Here is a 22,978-nt window from a genome sequence, read left to right as displayed (position 1 = left end):
AGTAACTGTTTTCCTACGAGGCTGGTCACCAGAAGGCTCAATGAAATGTTGAATGCCAGAATGAATCCAACACCTACCATCACAACTGTACCGAAATTGAAAATTTATGCTAATTTTCCGTACCTAAATGGCAACACCTTTAGGAAAAAATGTCTTGCCATATTCCAAAGAATGTTCTCAGCTGTAGACCTGAAACTTATACCCCAAAAGCCTTGCACTATCGGATCATTATTTAAATTCAAGGATCATCTTAGCCATCTCTTGTCTTTGAACACTGTTTACAAATATGTGTGACCAGGATGTGATCATGGGATTTATGTTGGATGCATGACGAGGCTACTAAGGATTTGCATAGATTCTCATAAAGGTATAAGTTACAGAACTGGATGTAAACTGACTAATCCAGAGCATTCAAATATAAGAAATCATGTAAAAATGTGCAAAACCGATATTCTCTTAAAGGTGTAAGTTACAGAACTGGATGTAAACTGACTAATCCAGAGTATTCAAATATAAGAAACCATGTAGAAATGTGCAAAACAAATATCAATTACTTACACGCTAAGCCCAAAACGATAATGACCTCAATAATGTACTTGAATCTATTATTATAAAGAAGACGGTCCCAACACTAAACACTCAAACCACCTCTGTACAATTGTTTATCGCTTAACCTTTTGTTTATGTTTTCCTTCTTTTGTCCTTTCTTGCTTTTTCTGGGCTCTTGAGAAAACATATTTTCAGTCTTATTACCACTGCAATTTAGGTACGTCCTGTGCCTGTTCCCCGTTTTTACTTGTCTTATAATTTATGTAGAAAAAAAATTGCAGTATATAATATACAGTATATATGCCATATATATATATATATATATACAAGCAGCCCCCGTTATCAGTGGGGGTTCCATTCTAATGGCCTGACGATAATCGAAAATTGGCGATTTTAAGTTTTTTTTGGGGGACTTTCAGCACTATTGGTGCCGAAAATTGCCGATTTTCGATTATTGCGCCACTATTAGGTATGTACTGGTGCCAATGCCTAACTATCAGCGCTGATAAGCCGAAATCGACAATTTTTGGTGCTGAAAATTCCCGATTTTTGTCATTAGACAAGCGCCGTAAAACCGGATCACCGATAACCGGGGACTGCCTGTACCATATGTATATATAGTATATAATGTACCAGACAAATATTATATATACCATATATATAATATATGTATCTGCATGTCACCTTCACAAAAAAAAAAAAGACAGAAACTCTACTTACTTGAAAAGTGACTGAAATCTTTTCACTCTGATACCGTGTAAGCTTAATACTTCGCCTAACTTCCCCTGTGACAGGTCCTTTGTAGCCTCCCTTCCTGAGTAATGAATCAATTGTCTGTTCGTGGTCCCAGCCTGAAAAAAAAGGATGGAACATACATAAAATTTCTTATCTATCAAGAAAATGTATAACTGTTACCTCTCTAAGGTTAGTTTAGTTACTGCAACACACTAGTAAGCACACATCTTAAACACTAACCACATCAATGCTCTGAAATCTTGTATGCCATGTGAGTGACCATTTCAACAGAACCCTGTACCAAACTTTAAGAAAGGCAAAAGAAAAACTCAAATCTACACTTTTTATCAGTTTTTGATTAATAAAGATCTTTAACCTCCCCCAAAAATATTTGGTGAAAACCTTGTTTGTAGAAATGTCATTAACAAAGTTGTTCTGTACCTCATTTCTGGCATGTGGGGTCCTACTCTGAAAGTTTTTGGGCAAATGATAATAATATTCAATTACTCCTTGGTGAAGGTATATGCTTTGGTTTATCAAGATCTGAGCTCTTCATAGATACAGTATGGAGCTACATGGATACAGGTTCCTCAAAGACTTTATAGTCCATCCATGCTGACATCCTTAAAAATGAATAAATAAAAAATCGAAATAATCACATGAGTGTGTCAATCACTTTTTCTCATCTATTCTTGAATTGGCCAGGAATGGTGCTAGTCACACACTCAGAAGGAAGCCTTTACTGTTTCCTTAAAAGGACAAACCTTAATACCTTTGAGTGACCTGTACTCTGCCACAAGCCACCTCTTCACACAATCTTCCATACTTTCCAGGACATCAGATGAATCAGAATTTAAAAACACATACCTTTCAGAAATAATGGTGTTTTGAAGTCTTTTCTTTAGACCTCTTGAAACAAACTCCATCCTTAGGTTGTCTGCTGAATATAGAGACTCACACACATTAATCAATTGTCTCCAACCTCAAGATGCCTTTGGCCCCATAGATATGCATTGCAAGCGGCCAATCTCAGACCTCCTCTAAGACTACCTTATGCCACATACTGGTAACTTGTTTTGTCCAAGATCATAAACCTCTTATACCAAACCATGTAGGCGTGGAGAGCTATTAGAGTTAGAGATAAACAGCAATGATGCAAAAATTGACTAACTCTTGCAGCAGGAAAAAAGCTGATACAGTATTAAGCCATCATATTTGGTACTATGAGAAATGGAGTGCTGAAGTTATTTCTTTCCTCTGTCCTTCCCCCAACATATAAGGTGTCATGGCATCTCCTGGGAGTTAGTTGGAAAGATAGTTTAACCTGATCACCAAGCTAACCATCTTAAAACTCTAAGAAGGTAGTCCCAAACTGGGATGATCTTAAAAATCAAATAACATCAACATCAAAACTAATCAACTTAATATTCTGAAAATGCTGTTATTTGCCTTGAATTGAAATTTCACTATTCACAAAAATGGTAGTTAATTATTAATGCTGTACACATTTTCTAATCACAATGGATAATTATCCACTAACCACATCTGTTTATAAAACAGCTGAGCTTAATCCTATGATGGGATACATCTCCTGTTGTACTGATAATTGCTGATTGCCACAAAATGCTTTGCTGTTTTTTCTTCTGTAGCTGACGAACCTTCCTTAAGAAATACGGCCTAGTACTTGCTAAACATACTGTCTCAATGGATTTGAGTGCCAGCTCTAAACCCAGAGGGTCAAGCAATGAAGCCTTTACAAAGTTGAGTTCTTTAACATGAATTTTTACAAAGTTCTTGACCCGTAAGAAACAGGTTTTGACTATTTTTAGTAGTCGGTGTTGACTCCTCAAGAAGTTACCCTTCCATGGTCTACCAGAGCTCCATGGTGATCAGACGATTATCAAAGAATTCTCTTTTAGCTGGTCTTGTGTTGTAATGATAAACACTATAACATGTGATGTAGTATAATGGACTCAACGATAAGAGGGCATTTTCCTTATCTTCAGCAAAGCTGAATCCAGTTTTCCATCAAAACCTACAATAGGGAGAAGTGTCTATTGCACATGCGTGTCCGCCATATTGTTTACAAACGGACTGGCACAGGACCAGGGAGCTATTACTCTCTGTTGGTCAATGCAGGATGATCCCTTGCCCAAATCCCATGCCTTTTTGTCAGGGAAGTGGAAGGTTTTGAGAACTCAACAGCGACTACCAAAAATAGGTTTTTCCTTCGTCAAAACCTGCTTTTTGATAGTGTAGTCACTTGTTCTGTCCTCAAGGAGCTTTACAAAGAAACTGACAGGTGACAAAAGGCTTAAGCTCTCAAATTTTAATCCCAACAACCCAAAGATACAACACATCTGATCCAAGGTCAAGCCACAAGTTTCAAGCCCCAGTCTTTATTCTAAAAGCCCCTAGGGTTTTGGTAATACCTAAGCACGCTGGGTATGGTTGTAGTATTATCACACCTTCCCCAGCGATAGTCTGCATACCCATCTGTTACGAACACCCCTGGTCTTCTGCCATAGCGCCTATGGGGTCAAGATTAACCATACCACCTACTGATACACAGTGTAGTCAAATTTGCTCTAGCTCATGGCAGTAATATTTTAAGAATACTATCTCTGATGACCACCCTGTACACTCAGAGACTTCTTCAAAAGACACATTTCTGAAGAAGGCCAATGTCATACTTACTTTCCTACTATCATGTGACCTAAGAAAGGAGTGTGGGTTTGCCTTTTTAATGAGGGACACTAAAGTTATTCTCAGCCCTTGTAGAGAGAGTGGTTTACCTGTGTTAGGGTGTAGGAAAATTGGACCTTCTGGGATGTTTGCCATGACTTCTAGGTAAACCTTAAGCGCTTGAACTGGGCATAATGTTTTGTCTGCTAAATTGCATTTTCTTATCAGAATAGATTTCCTTCGTATAGGATCCTCATTCTTGGCAAGGAATGATGGGCCAGGGGACAATAATAACTGATGGTCAACTGTTTACGTGAGGTATCATCCCTGTCTAAGAGAGCCTAGTTCACTAATACGAGCCCTGATGCTAATGCAACAAAAAAGATCGCCTTTTGTAGCATGTGGGTTGTGGTTGTATTGGGTCCGCTGAATTGAGGGGTTGAAAGAAGTCTAAGCACCTTGTTCAAGGACCAAGTAATTGGAACGGGTCTTTGTAGCGCAAAAGACCGCAGAAGGGAAGTGACAATTTCTATATTGGAGTCAATCCCAAGTCCATAAAGCAAGGGTTCCATTAATGCTGCCTTGTATGCCATGATTGTTGTAACCGCAAGGCATTTATCTTCAAAAAGGTATATAAGAAAATTTAAAAGTGTTTCCATAGAAATCTCAACTGGGCCCTCAGTATGGATATAATCTAACCATATCTTCCATATGGACTGGTATTGTCGGAGAGATGATGTCCCTAATTTTGCACTAGGTACCTAGCGATGTTGGGCGAGTAATTTTCACGGTAGATAATATTTTAAAAATCCACACGTGAAGGTTTCAGCTCAGAAAGGAGGATGCACAGATGACTTCCCCTCCTACTGTCTGGGATCGAACAGCTGACAGTAGTGGAATTGATCTCTTCGCCCATTGTTGAAGTAATACAACCACTGCCTGTTTGGCCAATTTGGGGGTATTAAGTAAGCTGTTCCTCTGAAGGTAAGAAGTTTGCTCAAAACCTTTGAAATCTGGGACAATGGAGGAAAAAGATATATCATCCTAAATTTGTTCCAGTCTTGTAGGAAAGGCATCTCTTGCTGTTGCTTGACTGTCCAAATACGGAGACACATATACTGGGAGTTTGTGATTCTCGTATGTGGCGAGCATGTCCACTTCTGGTTGTGGAAGCATGTTGGCTGTGTTTGAAAAAAGTTATTTATCAACATCCACTCTGTTGAGGCCTGTTGTTTCTTGATAGAGAGTCTCCTGGCATTGAGACCCTGAAGGTGAACTGCAGACAGGTGCCACTTCCTTGCTTGTGCCATCGAAGGATGGCTAGCATATCATATTGAGTAGATGTGATCCCGACCTCTTGATGCAGGACATTGCAGTTGTGTTGTCTAAGTGCAACAGAATGTGTCTCTTCTGGAGAGTGAGTTTTGAAACAAAAGCAGCAATCAGCCCTAAGAAATTGATATGACAATTCCTCAGGTAGCTGCCCACCTCCCTGCCACCTGTGATCCTCCCAATGTCCTCTCCATCCTGTCGTGAGGCATCTGTGTGTATTGTCCTTGTACAGATGCAGGAGTCACGGTGACCTGTTTAAGCCAGAGACTCTTTCGGATCAAGAGCGATATCTCCCCAACTTTTATTCTTTGATGAGATTGGTCTTGCATCTTTTTTCTTGCGTGCGATAGCCAAAATTTTTCAGATTTTTTAACTGCAATCTGAGTACTATATTGGATCTATTACTGATGCAAACTGCAGCAGGCCCATCATGGGTTCTATTGCTATCTGAAGACTCTGGGCTGTGCAAGGAACGTTTTGAGGTTTTTCCATACAGTATTCTGTTCTGAGTACTGCTGGGGAGAGACAACAGGCCCTGAAGAGTATCCCAACACAGTCCCAGCCTGAAAGAGTCTGTTAGGTGTGAGGTGGGATTTTTTCCAATTTATTATAAAACCTTTTGATTGGACTGTTGACCACTGCTCTTCAATTTTTCAAGCACTTTTCCTGTGGGCCCCTAGATTAATCAGTCGTCTAGGTAAGCTATTAGTTGTATTTAGTTGTATTCCTTCTTGTCTGAGGAGTTCCCAAACAACTACCATTGCTAATTTTGTAAAAATTCTTGGGACAATGTTTAGCCCAAAATGGATGACTCTGAACCTGTATGTATCTTTTCCTATCCGGATCCCGAGGAAGGGGCGGAAGGGAACGGCAATAGGGACGTGCCAGTATGGATCTTTCAGATCTATAGAAGCTGTCCAAGTCCCTTTTGGAATAACTGAATGTACTTGGGCAACAGTAGTCATCCGAAACTTCTGGCAAACAATGTGCTTGTTCAATGTTGATAGGTCGAGGATCACTCTTTGTTCGGAGGAATCCTTTTTGAGAACACTGAAGAGATGTGCTTGATGGCGAATATACACATTTCTCTATGGCTCCCTTTAACAGGGCCTTCTGCAAGTAATCTTTCAGAGAGGGGTCTCGTTTTTGAAAGAACCCCTTTAAAGGAGGGAGGGATGAGACCATTTCCACCCCAGCCCATTGAGAATAATGCCGTGTCCCCAAGGGGAAGACTTCCATTGCCTGTGGTGTCACTGAAGCTAACGCCCGACCAAACAATTCCTATTGGTATCTGTCTCTTCCTCTGTCTTTGCCCTTGATAGGCATTCAAGGAGTCGCTTTTCCTTTTCCTTTATAAGAAAGTTTTTGGACCTTGTGAAAAGGATGTCCTTGCTGTTGTGGTTGTTGTTGTTCCTTTATAGGAAGTTGTCCCTTCTGACCACCTACCTGTTTCTGAGGAAAACTTTTGGAGGTGACTGAAGGCTTATATGATTTTTGATCAGAGAGAGCCTTTTTTGGGTTGGGTAAAGAGAATTTTCAGGTTTTTTGTTTCCTGAATTTCCCTTTTCCTAGAGGAGCTATGCTGTACAATTTTGTTGGCGTGTTTGCTCGTTGAGTTACAACAGAATCCTCAAACAAGTCCTTACAGAAGGGGTAAGATTGTAATAATGCGGTCACATTGGGAAGTGACTTGTTGGAGCCTTCCAATGTTTCCATTTGCACTTTTATGCGCCACTCTCAAAAGACTTTTAGCCACAACATTAAAAAATATCCTGGAATCTTCTGGAAGCCTTTTGGTGGCAACTTCCAGCAAGGTGGTAGAGGGTATAACACTAAGGAGGTGGATCCTAGCACTAAATTCTGACGAGGTTGTCTCATCTGAGATTCTTCTCATAGGGGTCCAAAACTGCTCTGTAGCTATATCTAAAGGGAGCTCTTTCCTTTCAAAAGGGAGTTGAAGCATTGCCCATTCCTTGGTGGAATTTTTCGAACCAGGATGACTGTAGCAAATGGTTTTAATTCTGCCATTAGCTCTTGTTTTCTAGTTGCTACAAAGTTCTGAAAATCTGCCTTCACAGGGTTAATTATTTTTAAAGTGAAGGGACAGAAGGCTGGGGCTACTTGGTGAGCAGCTTGGATTTTATTAGAATGGGAGTGTAGATCCATTTTCTGTTGACCTGGTAAAGGGTGTCATCTAAAGCTTTTAATGCCATAGCCACAAGTAAGAGAACTATTTCTTTTTGTGGTTTTTTCATGTCTGACGAAGGTGGTACCAGGCGCCATTCTGTATTAGGGAATGCTGCCCTATCTCTAAATTCTACATATACAGCTTCAATCATGGTTTTTCTCTCATTAATTAGATACTTACCATCGGGAGAGAAAATGCACATTTAGGCATCTCACCAAGGACTATCAGTATCATCAGGGGTGAGTATTGGAGCCACTGTTATGTTTTGATCTGAAGTTTTGTAGTCCGAACTGGCCATTTTGTTGGTTCCAGTTGGAATTCTAACCTTAGACCCTGTTTGGGCAGAATTTATATCGACTCTCACTTTTCGGTTAAAGGATGCCGTGCTTTTACACTTTGGAGTGTACATGACTGACTTAATTTCCTGTTCAGATTCATGTAATATGTCCAGCATATATTGCCGTTCTATGGCAAGGGCATCTTTGATGTTACTCATAATTTCCTTACGGAACTGATCAAGTGCCGCAAACTGTGTATTCCTTTCAGGGGATCTTGCATAATTTGACTGAGCATCCACAGCTGAACTGTAACTGCCTGTTACCCAGGGGGCAGAGGTCCTGGGTGAGTTACTACATCCCTCCGAAAATGTAGTAATTTCAATTGGGGTTAGGTGGATCCTAGTATCCCTTTGGGGGAAGGATCCTGTTCAGCTTCTGATAGCTGCATTGGGGATGGAATTCATTTTGGAAGTTTCTCCCATGGTTAGCTGAAATTTGTGTCCTTGATCCTTCTGAGTTCAGCAAGGTCATTTCAGTAGCAATACCAACTTCATATTCTTTTCTAAGAATATCACCCCCAAGCGAAGATTCCTCTACTTCCTCCACAGGGTTAACCTGGGAGGTATTGTAAAGTAAGTGTATCTTAGTTTAACCAGACCACTGAGCTGATTAACAGCTCTCCTAGGGAGCTGGCCGAAGGATTAGGTTTTATTTTACGTGGCTAAGAACCAACTGGTTTGCAAGCGGACCTACAACATTGTGGGAATCCAGAACACATTATATAAGTTAATTTCTATCACCAAATAAATTCCTCTTATTCTTCATTGGCGCTCGGAATTCAGACTCCCGGCCAATGGGAGTGTAGGGGACTGGTGTTACTGGGTTTTATTAAACAGATCTTCTGAGAAAGGGTTAAATACCTGTTGCTGGAGTTATGCCGGAAAGATCTAATCTCCCCTTCCCCTGCTGAACCCCAAGGACCCATGAGGCAAGCCAAATGAGCCTGTTTCGTCCTTAAAACGTGCTGCCAGGAGCATACTACAAATTCCCCACTTATCTGGTGACCATGCAAATTTTTCTTGTTTTTTTACAAGGACTATGCGCATGGTAGGTGGTGTGGGCCGTACTCACTGGCAAAAAGCGAACTGAGCAATTTGCTACGGAACACTTGCGCTGAGGGTCCTGCATAATGGCGGCCCTGTAGTGAAATAGAACAAGCTGTTATTAGAAACTAATTACCGTATATACCTGTCTAATGTTTGATATTTAAAGACCAATTTTATGGCCTACAATTTTGGGGTCGAACATTACATGAGGTATAGTTTTGGAAAAGTTCAAGATTTTGGGACTAGGCTAAGCCTAGGCTTTGGATTTTCCAACAACATAAGTCAACAAATGCATTTCCTTCCACAGAAGTTGACGAACCATTTTTTTTTTGTAGAATAAAGCAAGCTATTTTCTTGTATAATAAAGACAATATAAATGTTTTACTTATCTGAGAATCTTCTATTATTATTATGTTGTTTCTATATTTATGGCTATTCTAGGCTATAAAAAGTGTAGCCTACATTTCCCAAATGTAAACAAGTATTAGCTGCCATTTGTATTTCATCAGCTGATTTCTCTTCACTTACAATTTACAAAGAAAATATTTTGAAAACTTTTGATATAAGAAACAGTAAAAGGGCATTAAAGTTAAAGAATATAAATGTATGGTGATTATACTGATTGCTAGTTTTAGTGGTTGAAGAGAGATTAACCAATATACTGTAAATGTTCACTAGTTACAGTGGTTGCTTGGCAAGCTTTTGGTGGTTATGACAAAATGATTATAAACAAAGCAGGTCGGAAGTTTGTTTTTTCCTTTTGTTTATTATAGTTAATTTTAATGATTTGAAATGAGTATATACTGATTGTTATATTTTATAGGCATATTCAGCTTTTAGCTTCTTAGTTTATCTCAATTTTTGTTCAGAATCTTAGACCAGTTCTGATGACTGCTAACATAATCAGGCTACCATCATGTTTTGATTCAAATATATAGATCGTAACCTCGGCATGTGCCAGAATCAAAGCAGACATCACATGGTTATTCTAAAAGCTAATATATGCAGTAAAATATGGGGGTCGAACATTACATGGAGTCAAATATTACACGAGTATATACGGTAGTCGAAATTGTTTTAATAAGGGACACTTCTGTAGATCCTCATATCATTAATATATACCATATTACATGTTAAGTTGAGTACGAGTGGGTTAGTTGCAATACATTTTATTAAATATCTTTGTTAACTTACCCATCTAAAGTTTAGGTTAGTTTTGACACCCGTAAATGGCTGTATTACTTAAACTGTCAGTCCTTTTGCAATGGCTATGTGAAATTTTAATTCTAATTGTCATGCCATTCAGACTAATCTTCTCGAACTAATTTGTTTACTTAATTAGCTAAAGCTACTATTTTACATGGCTTAGGTTAATGCTTCTAGTATAATCTACGTTAAGCTAAGAATAGAGGATTTCTTAGAGAGTTCTCGCTTAGCCTATTCTAGGCCACTGCCCATCCTAGGCTTCGACCAATAATAGGATATTCCCTAAATTGTTCTCTCTTAGCCTAGTAGAGGGTATTGCCTAATCCAGATTATTTTAGATCATTCTTAAATGTATAGGCTATATAAAAACAGACATCTAGTGACCTTACAGTTAGGCTACCATTTTTGTCTAACCTAGGCTGTTTATATCTAGTCCTAGGCTATTTGGTCAATTATATACAACAGTAACTTATCAATGTGTAACCTTATAGTTAGGCTATCACTAACCTGATCCAGATTATTAAGTCGCCCTTCAGGGTATGGGATTAACTAGTCGTCTTTACATAAAACACAATTACCTTAATATGTAGCCTTAAAGCTTGGCTGCCACCCCATAGCACAGATCACTGTTTCATCTAATCCTCAATAATGGGATGTTTCGTAAAAGGTTATTACTTAACCTAACATAAGGTACTACCTAATCCTGGATTATTTAGATCATGTAGCCTGACAATCTAATCCTAGGGTCCTTGGTGTAAACTAGACTGCTACCTAAGCCCATAACAGGATATGTCTTAAAAGGTTCTTACTTACCTTAATTTAGGTTACCACCTAATCCAGGTTATTTAATTCACCTTTAAGGATATGTATTCCTAGGTTATAGGCTACAGACAACATCTACTACAGTCTAAATTATTCTCACTGAATCTGATGCAGACTACTGTGTAGGCTATTGTAGATATCATTATCTGAAAGATTATCTAAACTAATAATAAATTGTGGCACATTTCTTTAGTTAAAACTTCTAAATAGAATGACAAATTCTTCAAAACAATTTGCGCTTTTGACAAATAGCAATCAGCGATTGTGGGAAAGTACCAACCATGTGCTTGCAAGAAATGCCGGTTTCTGGCTCACACACAAATTAATTACCTGTTCCACAGATTAAAACTAACAATTTTTAACTGGAACTTAAAAATAAGCACTTAACTTTCAAATTTAGAAGTTTCCATGATCCTTGCTAATAAAAACAGAATCGAAGAGCTGAAATTACGAAGCACTGGCTTAAGGTATACATTCCACCAATGACCAGAAAAGTAATGAGTTCCTGGTCCTGTGCCAGTCTGTTTGTAAACAACATTGCAAATGCGCATGCCCAATAGTCACTTCTCCTTCTTGCAGGTTTTGACGTTGGAAAACTGGGTTTAGCTTCGCTGAAGATAAGGGAAAATGCCCTCTTATCTTTGAGTCCATTATACTCCATCACGTTATAGTGTTTGTCATTACGACACAATACCCAGCTACAAGACCAGCTAAAAGAGACTTCTTTGGTATTAGTCTGGTCACCATCAGAGAGAAACCCAAAACCATTTATGGCTATTTGCTGTTACAATGGTGGGGAGGCTGCCTAATTAACAAGACAACAGGCTTTGATGTAGGAAAAACCTATTTTTGGTAGCTGCTATGAGTCTTCCAAGGAGTTAAACTCTCATGGTCCTCCCAGGGTTCCATAAGACAGACCAACCAATCTCAAAGAATTCTCTTATACAGTAATTGGTCTCAGGCAGAATAGTGATTGTTGGCAGTGATAGAATTTAAAGGGCTCAGGACAAGAGGGCTCTACCTCCTGTCCACAGTGAAGACTTTGATTTTCCCTTTATCCTACTTGCACAAGTGACAACAGCACGCATGTCAGCTATCTTCCTCATTACACACCAGGTCTGTGCAAGATAAATGTTCACACCAGTTCCATGCCTTTTCATCAAGGAAAGTGGGAGGGTTTGAGGACCACAGTGTCTACCAAAAAAAATAGGAAAAACCTGTTTTGTGATAGCATAGCTGCTGTTTGTCCTTAAAGGAGCTAACAAAAGAAACTGACAGGTGATGAAATGGCTTAGCTCCTACTAAATAAATCCCAACATATCAGATAAATTTTTCGTCCAAAGTATAGCCACAGATTATAAACCATTTTCTTTATTCCAGATACCCATTCGGGTTTGGCAATATAGTAAAGAACAAGAAGCAACACACAAACCAATATATGTATCATTCCTTGTGGTTCTAAGGTGAATTACCCAATTATGTCGGGTCAGGCTGTGGGATTATTAACCCTTCCCCAGCAATATCTTAACATGACCACGAATCTCATGGCAAGTGTTTCATGAATTTCTGATGCAACGTAAAGTTACAGGTTATCAACTGTTTCTTTATTCCCAATATCCATTAGGGTCTGGCAATATACAAATGTACTATCCCTTGTGGTTCTACAGTGACTTGCCTAATTAAGTTGGGTCTGGCTGCGGGATTATTACACATCCCTGGTTCAGGAATACTGCCTCTAATAGCCACCCTGTACACTCAGAGTACTTTGAAAGAAACTTTTCCAACGAAAGTTAATGATATACTCACTTTTGGATGTCATGGGACTTAGGAAAGGAGTGAGGGTCTGTTTTTTTAATGAGGGACACTAAAATATTCTCAGCCCATGTAGAGAGAGTGGTTTGTTTGTGCTAGGGTGAAGAGGACCACAGGAATGTTTGCCATGACATCTAGGTAAACCTTGAGTGCTTAAACTAAACATAATATCTTATCCAAAATATGGTATTCCCTTATCAGAAAAGGGGATTTTCCCTGTAAAAGGTCCTCATTCTTGGCCAAGAATGATAGGCCAGGATACAACAGTAAATGACAACTAGGGGTATGAGTGAATGAAATGTCCCAATCTAAGAGAGCCCAGCTTGCCAATCCGAGCTCCCAATGCCAAAGCAATCAAGAAGACTACCTTCTGGACCATATGAGGTGCAGTTGTATTGGGTCCACTGAACTGAGGGGATGACAGGAATCTAAGAACCTTATTCAGGGACCAGGTAATGGGATGCCTTGCATGAGCTGGCCTTTGCAGTGCAAATGACTGGACAATGGAATAAACTATTTCTATACTGGAATCACTCCCAAAATATAAAGCAAGCATTCCAACAATGATGCCATGTATGCCTTGATTGTTGTAATAGCAAGGCACTTGCCTTAACAGATATATAATAAAATGTACAAATGTTTAAATAGATTTCAACTTGGTTCTCATTTTCCATAACCTTCATGGCAGACTAGATTAAAATAATCCACACATGAAGGTAATGGCTCTGAAAGGAATATGCACAGATGACTTTCCCTCCTTCTGCAGATGGTAATGGAATCTATTCTCTCACCTGTTGTTGAAGCAAAAGGAACCAATGACTGTTCTGCCAGTTCAAGGCCACTACGTCAATGTTTCTCTTGAAAGCTAGGAGATTGTCCAAAGCCTTCAAAATCTGGGACAATGGAGGGAAGAGGTATATTGTTCTCCATTCGTTCTAGTTTTGTGGGAATGCATCTCCTGCTACTGCCTGAATGGCCAGGTTCAGAGACACACATCCTGGAAGTTGATGGTTCTCGCATGTGGCAAACAGGTCCACTTCTGGATGTGGAAGCATGATGGCAATTAGCAACTTGAGAGAGGCTGAGTGTGAGCCTAATCTCTATACAAGAAATTGTAGTCATTTTGTTTAGGAACAATAAAATGTGGGTCCCTTTTGGAGTTATCAATTTTCTCTGATGGAAAGAAAGGCAGTAGCTCCAGTAAGATGATATGACACTCCCTCAAAACAGATGACCATCTTCCTGCTACCTGACGATCCTTCCAATGGCCTCCTCAACCTGTCAAGGAGGCATCCATATGTACTTGTACAGATGGTGGAGTCAGGTTGACCTATTTACAAAGACCCCTTCCAGGTTTACAGGGGGGGGTATCTTCCCAATCTCAGATGAAAGAGTTGCAATTTTGTCAAAGCCTTTTCTGGCATGAGAGCCAGACTTTTTTACATCCTCCGGTTGCAATCTAGGATGAGATCTACCACAGACGCAAACTGTAATAGGCTCAGACTTTGTTGCTGCTGTCGTATGGAAAACCTGGGCTCTGCAAGAATCTTCTCAGGTCCTTCCTAATTCAGGTTTGGGTGCTGTTGGGAAGAGACAGCCGACTGCAAAGCGTATCCAGCCTCAGAAAAGGTCAAGTATCACCCTTTGTTCGGAGGCACCCTTCCTGGGGATGCTGAGGAGTGGTGGCAAATAAACACATCTTTCTCTATGGCCACTTTTTAAAAGGGCTATGGTTTTTGGAAAAAACTACTTTTGATATGGGGGAGGGTGAGACCATCTCTGCTCTGCAACAATAGAAATTATACTGTGTCCCCAAGGGGAGGACTTCCACTGCATGTGATACTGTAGAAGATGACCACCGACAATGCAAGCCATACTGAGCTCATTTCTTCCCTTGCCATTAGTAAACAGTTCAGGAGTTGACTTTCCTTTTTCCTGGTAAGAGTATCTTTGTATGCTTCGAAACGGGTACTGCTGCTATAGTTGCCCTTTTTCTGTTGTTGGAGGGATCCTTTAGTAGTGACTGGAGGATTGTATGGCTCTGATTCATACCAAGCTTTCTTAGTCTTAGGAGGAAGAGACTCTCAAGAGAATTGATTATAATACACTACAAAAAAATACTGGCCTTTATTAAACACCCTGGCTCTTAAGTCAAGCACAACTATCACAGTTACATTTCATAAACACTAAGCTAGGCTAACCTGATTTACCCATTTGGTGAACTCAAATTATCTATCATTGTTAAAAATAGTCATTGACTAATGCGTTTCAATGAGAATGGTAATTATTGCTTTATTTGTCAGGAAAAAACAGCATGGCAATTACAGCTTAGCCTAGTGATCTAATCCTTACATCTAACCTTGCAAGAGACTTACTGGCTCCCAATTCTAACAAATGTAAGCCTCCCTGTTAAATTTTAAGGAATTAAAACTTTTCAGGGGGTCATTAAACTATGTGCTTAGCTTGAAAGTTGATGACGATCTACAAATGCACAGTCAAACACTTTTTTCAGAGAAAAACTTGGGGATAAGTGAACTCTGGGACAGACCAGAGTATAATAATGGGAATATAGCTGACATATGCACGGTTATCACATCTAAGCAAGTAAGATAAAGGGAAAACTAAAGTAGTTGCTGTGAAAAGGAGATAAGAGCCCACTTGTCCTGAGTCCTTTATATTCTATCACTGTGCAAACAAGCACTATTCTGGCTGAGACCAACTATAAAAAATTATTTGAGATTGGTTGGTCTGTCTCACAGGGGACCATGAGAGTGTAACTCCTTTGAGGACAAACAATGGCTACACTATTAAAAACTCCTGTTATAGCACCTTGGAGCAACTGTCTAATTCTGCATTGCAGCAACCATGGTTATCAAAAGTATAAAATGATTTTGGCTGTAAACAATTTGAAAATGTGAAGTCTTATATCTCAATGAAATGCTCAATTAATCCAAACCTACTTTATATATAGATTCACACCTTAAACCATTAAAATTACATATCAAACAAAAAACTTTATCATTTTTAACAGAAGGCAAGTTCCTTCACCAAATAAAGATATTCCTTTACATTTAAAAACATCCTCCTCTTGGAGAGCCAAAAAGTGGAAGTAGTTCACCTCCTTCTCCCGGTACTTGGAGAAAAAAGAGAAAAACTGTCAAGTCCCCAAGGCACAATCATGGAATTAACCATTCACTGCTGCAAGGCTGGGTTTGTCCCTTCAATTAACCCCTTGCATCTGGATGTGATCCCGTGAGGTATAGTAATAGATATTGGGTTTGATCTGAATATGCTTACATGAGAACCATTAGTTTGCGCCAGGCTATTTTAATGAATTTTGCGGGAAAGTGACTCATGGCAACTCTTTTGGCAAACTCACACCACAACTCAAGATATGAGGGGGAACAGTCTCCCAAGAGATTTCACAGAGGAAGGTTCTACATCTCCCTGTCCCAGTACATCTCTCAGATATTTGCCCCTAAATATACAGTAAGTTCTTGGGTTATGTCATACTCAACCTACGTCATTCGTGGTTACATCCTCATCATCTCCCCTAAATTTATAAAAAATTATTGTTCTCTCTCTCTCTCTCTCAGTATGCATATCCTTCAATGAAAAACAGCAAAATATCAATAAAACATTAAATATCAATAAAACATTATTTCATTTACAGAATCCACTTTTACTCTATTATTAAATTGATCTAATCACCTAAAAATATTTAAATCCAAATTTTATACATAGGCAACACAAAAGCACCAGTAGCAAGTTCTCCGACAACAGAATCTCAGTCTAGTACTCTCTCTCTCTACCATACATCAGTACTGTATTGTACATATCCTTTAATGTAATATCAAATACAGTACTAAAAACATAAAAACATGAAAATAAACAAACCCACGAAGTTCACTACGAGATTTTTGCTTTGTTTGACTTATTGTACCGTATTTCATTACAAGTTTAGTTGACTATGATTATAGTTGACTATGATTATCACACATATTATAACAGTACGCATGAGAGTGTTTGATCACTGTTGATGTTTCATCTCTAATCACTGTAAAAATATTTAAAAGCCGAATTTCATACGTAGGCAACACAAAGTCTTACTCTCCTCCCCAGCTACAGTTTAACCATGCCTGTCAAGTATCGTCTCCAGCTAGTTACTGTGCTTGGACTTTGATGTAAACTGTACACAGTTCTCTCTCTCTCTCTCTCTGCAATGCCCAGTATGCAAGCCATTACAGGAGTAAGGAAAGGAACTGTTTCTTTTTATTTACTGCACAGTACTGTAATTTATCACAGGAGTATGTAAAGGATATGTACCCTTGTGTATGTATGTACTCAATTTGTGTATTCTTTTTACTTATTTATTATTTTTACTGATTCACTTCGTGTATGCTTAAGTTCCGACTTACAGACAAAATCGGGTTACATCTTGGATGTAGCATTTATTGCTGGTTTTATTTCTTGTCTTTTACAGTAGTATGTTTGCTGTAATTGTAATTTTTCAGAATAAATTACAAAAAAATATTAGAACAAACATGTATAGCTCACTAAAAGGTACTACATTTCCCCATCCCAGTTACATTTCGTAAATATTTGTTCATAAATATACTCAGTGATTGTTGCTAATTCTATTTCTTGTCTTTTACAATACTATATTATGTAATTTTGCCAAATAAAGTAAAAAAAAAATGAGAAAGAACATGTATAACTCACTAAAATTAGCATATTTTTACAAGTGTCGTGGAAAATCGGCCCTGAACAGCGTTGGAAAAAACTTCCCATAAAAGGTACATTAAATTTTTTAAAATATATTTTTTTTATACCATGAGCATTTGCATATCTTTTTCTTTCCACTGATGTTTTGTTTTAAACTGGCTGACTTTGAAGACTGCTTGGTCTCGGGGTGTAATTACTGTATATTTAGCACAGCCTATAAGAGTTAACAATCATTCCCCAAACCAACACACTTGTGGCTTTGTCAAAAGACAAAGAGCCACAAGCATGGTCTTGTTCAAAATTGGTGAACTGCCACACTGCCACACATCTGTGAAACTAGTGGCATAGTTACATCACTAAAATACTGTCTTGCCATTAATGGATTTTAACTCACAAAATAGCAAGCAAACAAAGCATTGGCTATCATGTTAGTTTTGAAAGCCAAGTCACAAGCACTGTTTCTTTCTAAAGGTAAGTAAACCTAAATTCTTTATAAATTAATATTTATATTCTATAAGTACCCCAACTGTCATGACCAATTAAGCAAATTTTTTAATGTAATTTATATTTTTTTTAAGTACTGTATACAAATCAGAACCTTTTATATACAGAAGTATCCTTTGGTGCAAACTGGATCAGGCATTGAATCTTGGTAAGAAGGTAGTTCTCTAGTGGAGAAAGGGGGAGCGGGAGGCTGTATCCCTCACTCCCCCAACATTGCCACTCACTTCTTCCTTAGGCCACAGGGAAATTGTTGGGCGGTTGAGGTGGGTTTACCTTATACAAAAGGCCCTGGTTTGAATACTTACGCAAAATACAAATTGTTTAAAAAAAATGTGTTATTTGTTCCTATGGGATACAACCATCACTTTTTATGTACTATATAGGAGATCTAGCCCCTTACAAAGGGGCAGTCCCTACAAGTTTCTGGAGTTGGGATCCACCCAGAATTGCCATGCTCCTTTATTGATAACAAGAACTTGCCTCTTCGAGAATCCAAACTAGCAAAGAAGGACTGCACCTTGAAAAACACCTTGTGTGCCAGAAGGCAAGAAAACTCCTTGATGCATCTCCTAACTGAGGGGGAAAAGCCTACCTCACAGACTTAGCAGGTTCCAATGTCTTGAGGACATAAGAGGCCTAGTCTCTCTCAATCCCATCTACTAAACTAAACGAATTGGAATTCGAATATAAAATTTAGGCCAAAGGCCAAATGCTGAAACCTATGTAGTTATTCAGTACGGAACTAAATGAGGATAAAGAGAAGCACACCGATAAACAAGTTGCCAAAACACAGAGAAGACAAACTCTCTACATGTCTCATGACCACCAGGACGGAAGAAGGAATCAAGGTGGCAGAAAATAACTCCTGAAGCAAAACCATAAGCGACATGGGAGAGGAGATGACAGGGAAGCACACTCCCTTGTTGTGCTACACCTGAAGTTCCAAGAGGTGGCTGAGAAAGCAATGACATAACACCACCAAGTGTATGAAGAGTGCACCCTCTTGTTGTGTCTCACCCAAAGGGCCACAAGACAGCTGAGAAAGCAATGATACCACATACAACTGCCTAGCTTGTAGCTGCTTTATGAGACTGAATATCATCAGCAGAAGGCAAATAAAGAGCCAATAAGGCTGCTAGAAGGGCATCTAGCTTTGACTCAACTGAGGCACCTGATAATGAAGCAGAAGCCAAAACAGGAATGTTCAGGACGGTGGCAGAAGAACCACCAAAAGTTGTAGATATACATGATACAGGTGGAAGGAGTAGATTATGAAGAGAAAAAGGAGTGGAAGGAATGAAACTAAGATACAGACAGATATTTAACAATATTACCAATGGAACTGGAACAAATAAGAGAAGAATTCTTAAAATCATCAATTATATTCTCTCTTAAATTAGGAGCTAAGGCTAAGCTAACCTCACTACTATTAGAGTCTGACAAAGGCGATGTCGATAAGAGGTGCAACAATTTATATTTTCCGAAATGATCATTTGGTGAGCAAGCGAAATGCCTAAACCATCAAGGCAAACGAGAGGAAGGTGTTGGAGGGCACTGAACATCCTCACCTGAAAACTGCCCAAGTTTCCTAGCAGGAGACTCTTCCAACAGTCACAGGGTAGTCCTAAACCCTAGAGCGAGGCAAGCCACCATCCACCATCCCCTTTCCTCTCAAAAGGAACTGGAAAAAGTGTGCCCACTATGAGGGGATGCAGATTGGTTACCCAAAAATTTAGTAAACAAAACTAACATCCTGTTCTAACTTTAAAATACACTTTTCCTGAACTGAAAGGTGAGCAGAACCCAGAGCTGCGGTTGCAGACTCAGGTCTAGGCAGAGGAGGAGGAGGTGATGAGAGTGTATGGGATGTAAGGGGATAATTGGGAGACAAAGGAAATGGCAATGAAGAAGGAATGGAAATTTAATGTCTAAGCCCTTCCAATCAATTGCTTCCTCTATTATTTGACTCTCTCCTCTTCCAGTAATCCCTCATTTATCTGTATTCGCCCTATCCAGGCATCAATTTTATCTAAAGGATCTGCAACACCACAATATGCATAGTTGTTGGGTTACAATCTATGCATCTTATACAGATCAGCTTTATGACCATTACAAGACCACATATATGTGGCCATGACTATGCCCAGAAGCAAAAATGTTCAGCAGGCTGGTTGCAAATCATCATACATTCAACCAGGCTTACCGGACTGAAGATTTGTCTAATGATTCATTGCTATTTCTTAAAATCAACAAGCACTTTAGAGTAATTTATGTTTTTGTAACTACAGTACTGTACAATGAGGAATTGTTGTAAACACTAAAGGAAATGTAACTGAGCAATGTATGCGTTAAACCTACCTATACAGTAGTTGAAAAATTAGCATGTCAAAAACTGATAGAATAACAATTAAATATTATAACACATACTTATAAAAACTATGAGTTAAAACCATTCAACGAATGAACAAAAAAAATTATGAAGTGAATGTGGAAACAAGCAACATCACTGAAAACATTTACTGCACACGTGATATGCAAACACTGAAAAAACATTTTGGAACATTATGCCATGAAATGAGATAATGGTTGAGATCAAACAGAAGATCAGTAATGGTAAACTACTTTCCAATAATGAACTAACATAGAGTGATAATCAACAGAGTCAACTGAAATAAAAGTTAAACTGATTCTATTTTGGACACTTCTCTATTAGCCTACTGACAAATCATATGAAGCATGGATGCAAACGTGGGCCAAGTTATAAAACAACATTATGAGGTGAACTGAAAAATTAAGATTAAGATGAAATATAATATCAACAGTGATAAAAATTCCCATGTACTGTAATGATATGTGTAATAATCATTTCAGAGCCAACTGAAATTATATGTGTGATAATCATTTTAGAGTCCACTAAAAAAAAGAAGAAAAAAAAAACGGAGCTAAACTGTGACGTCATCATTGATGAAATGCCATACGTAGATGTAAACACAAACAAGCTTCTACATTTGAAAAAAGGATCTGTACAGTACTGTACTGCAACAAAACAAAAAGGAAGAAACAAAGAAAGAACAACAACGGAGTATAAACACACTGAAGTCGTATAACAAATGCACACACACACACTCCTTCACTTATTTTTTATTTTTTGCTATTCTTGTTTATATTTTTATATTGTATTTTCTCATTTTTTATTTTTTCAAACCAAAAGATAAACAGAATCGTATGCGTATGATACGTACATACGCACACACTCCTTTGCTTTGGTTGATGGCGTGAGACAAGTTATAAACAGCATGTGTTGCCAACACCTACAAATCTGCATTTTAACTATTTTTAAATATCTTTCTTGTGTACTTTTATGATATGTTAGTCTAGGCGATCAGTGTGAAAACTGCTCAAATGATAAAAGCATGAAACTTTGGACACGTGTGTCACATCAATCTAAACATTTTCAGAGGTGGAGCCAAAGCAAACCTTACATAGCATAGGTTTTATTGAATACTATTTATTGATTTTATTGATTTATTTTTTTTTTATTTTATTGATTTTACTGAATCCTAATCCCTGACATCTGTGCGCTCACTGTGTACTTGTGACTTTGATTTGTACAAAGATACACTGACTAAATGGATACCTTGGTACTTCCGTCTCAACCACACCCATTACACCCGCTGGATGTCAGTTCACGAGAGAGACGTGTAGCTTGGACAGCACTCATCCTGATGTTGCCCGAGAATTTCGGCACCGCAAGTCTGTCATGGCAAAGTCCCAGAGAAAATTCTCCCTCATTGCTATTGATGATGGCCACGAGCAAAATAATGGTGTGATGAAAGACAAAGGGGGAGTCACTGGACTGACACAGGATGCCGAGGCTCTTGCACGACAGGCAGTTGCAGGGCCAGAACTTGTCTGTGTTATATCTGAATTTGACTCATCCATGGTAGGCAAAAATGAGAGTGCCAGTCAAAGAAACCACCATGAGCAAAAAGATGCTACCCAGAAGCTATTTGCTTCACAGGTGAGTACTCTAGTCAGAGTAAGCGAGGGCATGGGGAGTCCATTTGAGGAAGAAAGCCAAGATCTTCTGAGACTACATTCAAAGGACATCATGGACAAGTAGTCAACTGAGTGCCTTGCCACAATACAATCAAAGGGTCAAGAGCAGTATGGAACATTTTTGGACGAGTGCCTCCAGTCCAACATGAAACCAATAACAGCAACCATTACCAGGAACAAAGTCATACTGTTCAACGAACAAGCATGCAAGTCAAATAAAGCACAGACACAGGTCAGTGTTCTCAAAAGTGAATCCTCTCCCTGTGCAAGACTGTATCTTGCATGCCAGACAAGAGATGGAGATTTGGACAACTTTATCCACGAAAATCATTCATTTCCACCATACTTTCTTTCTATGGACAATTACATCTCGGAAAAAAGTCAGATCTTGTGGACTGTCTTGAACAACATGTGAAGTTCGCATGTGATTCAAGGCCAGAGACGGATGTGGCAATCATGGATGGTGCTGTACTCGTGGACATTCTTAAACCTGGTGGATGCAAGACATTTGGTGACTAAGCTGGAAACGTGTTTGTCCCACACATCAAAAGAGAGCAAAGCAAGGCTCAACGAGTAGATATTGCCTGGGATCAATACTCTGACAACAGTCTAAAGGCGCACACCAGAGAAAAGCGTGCCATAAGTCTATCACGTAAAGCGTGTTGGTGTCAAACCCTTAAAAAGAACTGGCAGCAGTTTCTTGGCGAATGCAACAAGATAGAATTGTTCAAACTTCTAAGCGGCAATTGATGTCAGTAAAGGTAGCAAACCCTCTTGTTGTCACCTGTAGTGCAATGTGCTCTGTATGCCTGCTGCAGAGACACATCAGCATTAATCCCTACAACCATGAAGAAGCAGATTCAGGATCATGTGCGTGTTGCTGATGATATTCGAACAGGGCTTTTCTAAGATCCTTGTTTTGGACAGTAGATACCGTGTGGTTGTACTAGCAGTAATGATGGTACAGCAGCTAGGTA

General features: G+C 39.0%; 1 protein-coding gene across 3 annotated transcripts in view; it reads right to left on the bottom strand.

The window, feature by feature from the left end:
- LOC136852285 (AMMECR1-like protein) overlaps positions 1-22,978 on the bottom strand; it is an 85,145-nt gene that overhangs the window by 27,324 nt on the left and 34,843 nt on the right. For all 3 annotated transcript variants that reach the window (XM_067126782.1, XM_067126784.1, XM_067126783.1), the window contains one exon: positions 1,270-1,400. In XM_067126782.1, the coding sequence (XP_066982883.1) occupies positions 1,270-1,400 (131 nt within the window). The remainder of the gene's footprint in view (positions 1-1,269; positions 1,401-22,978) is intronic.

Source organism: Macrobrachium rosenbergii, chromosome 25, assembly GCF_040412425.1.
Source record: "Macrobrachium rosenbergii isolate ZJJX-2024 chromosome 25, ASM4041242v1, whole genome shotgun sequence".
NCBI classification, from domain to species: domain Eukaryota; kingdom Metazoa; phylum Arthropoda; class Malacostraca; order Decapoda; family Palaemonidae; genus Macrobrachium; species Macrobrachium rosenbergii.
Note: the sequence above shows the minus strand (reverse complement) of the source record. Positions and strands in the feature narration are given on the sequence as shown.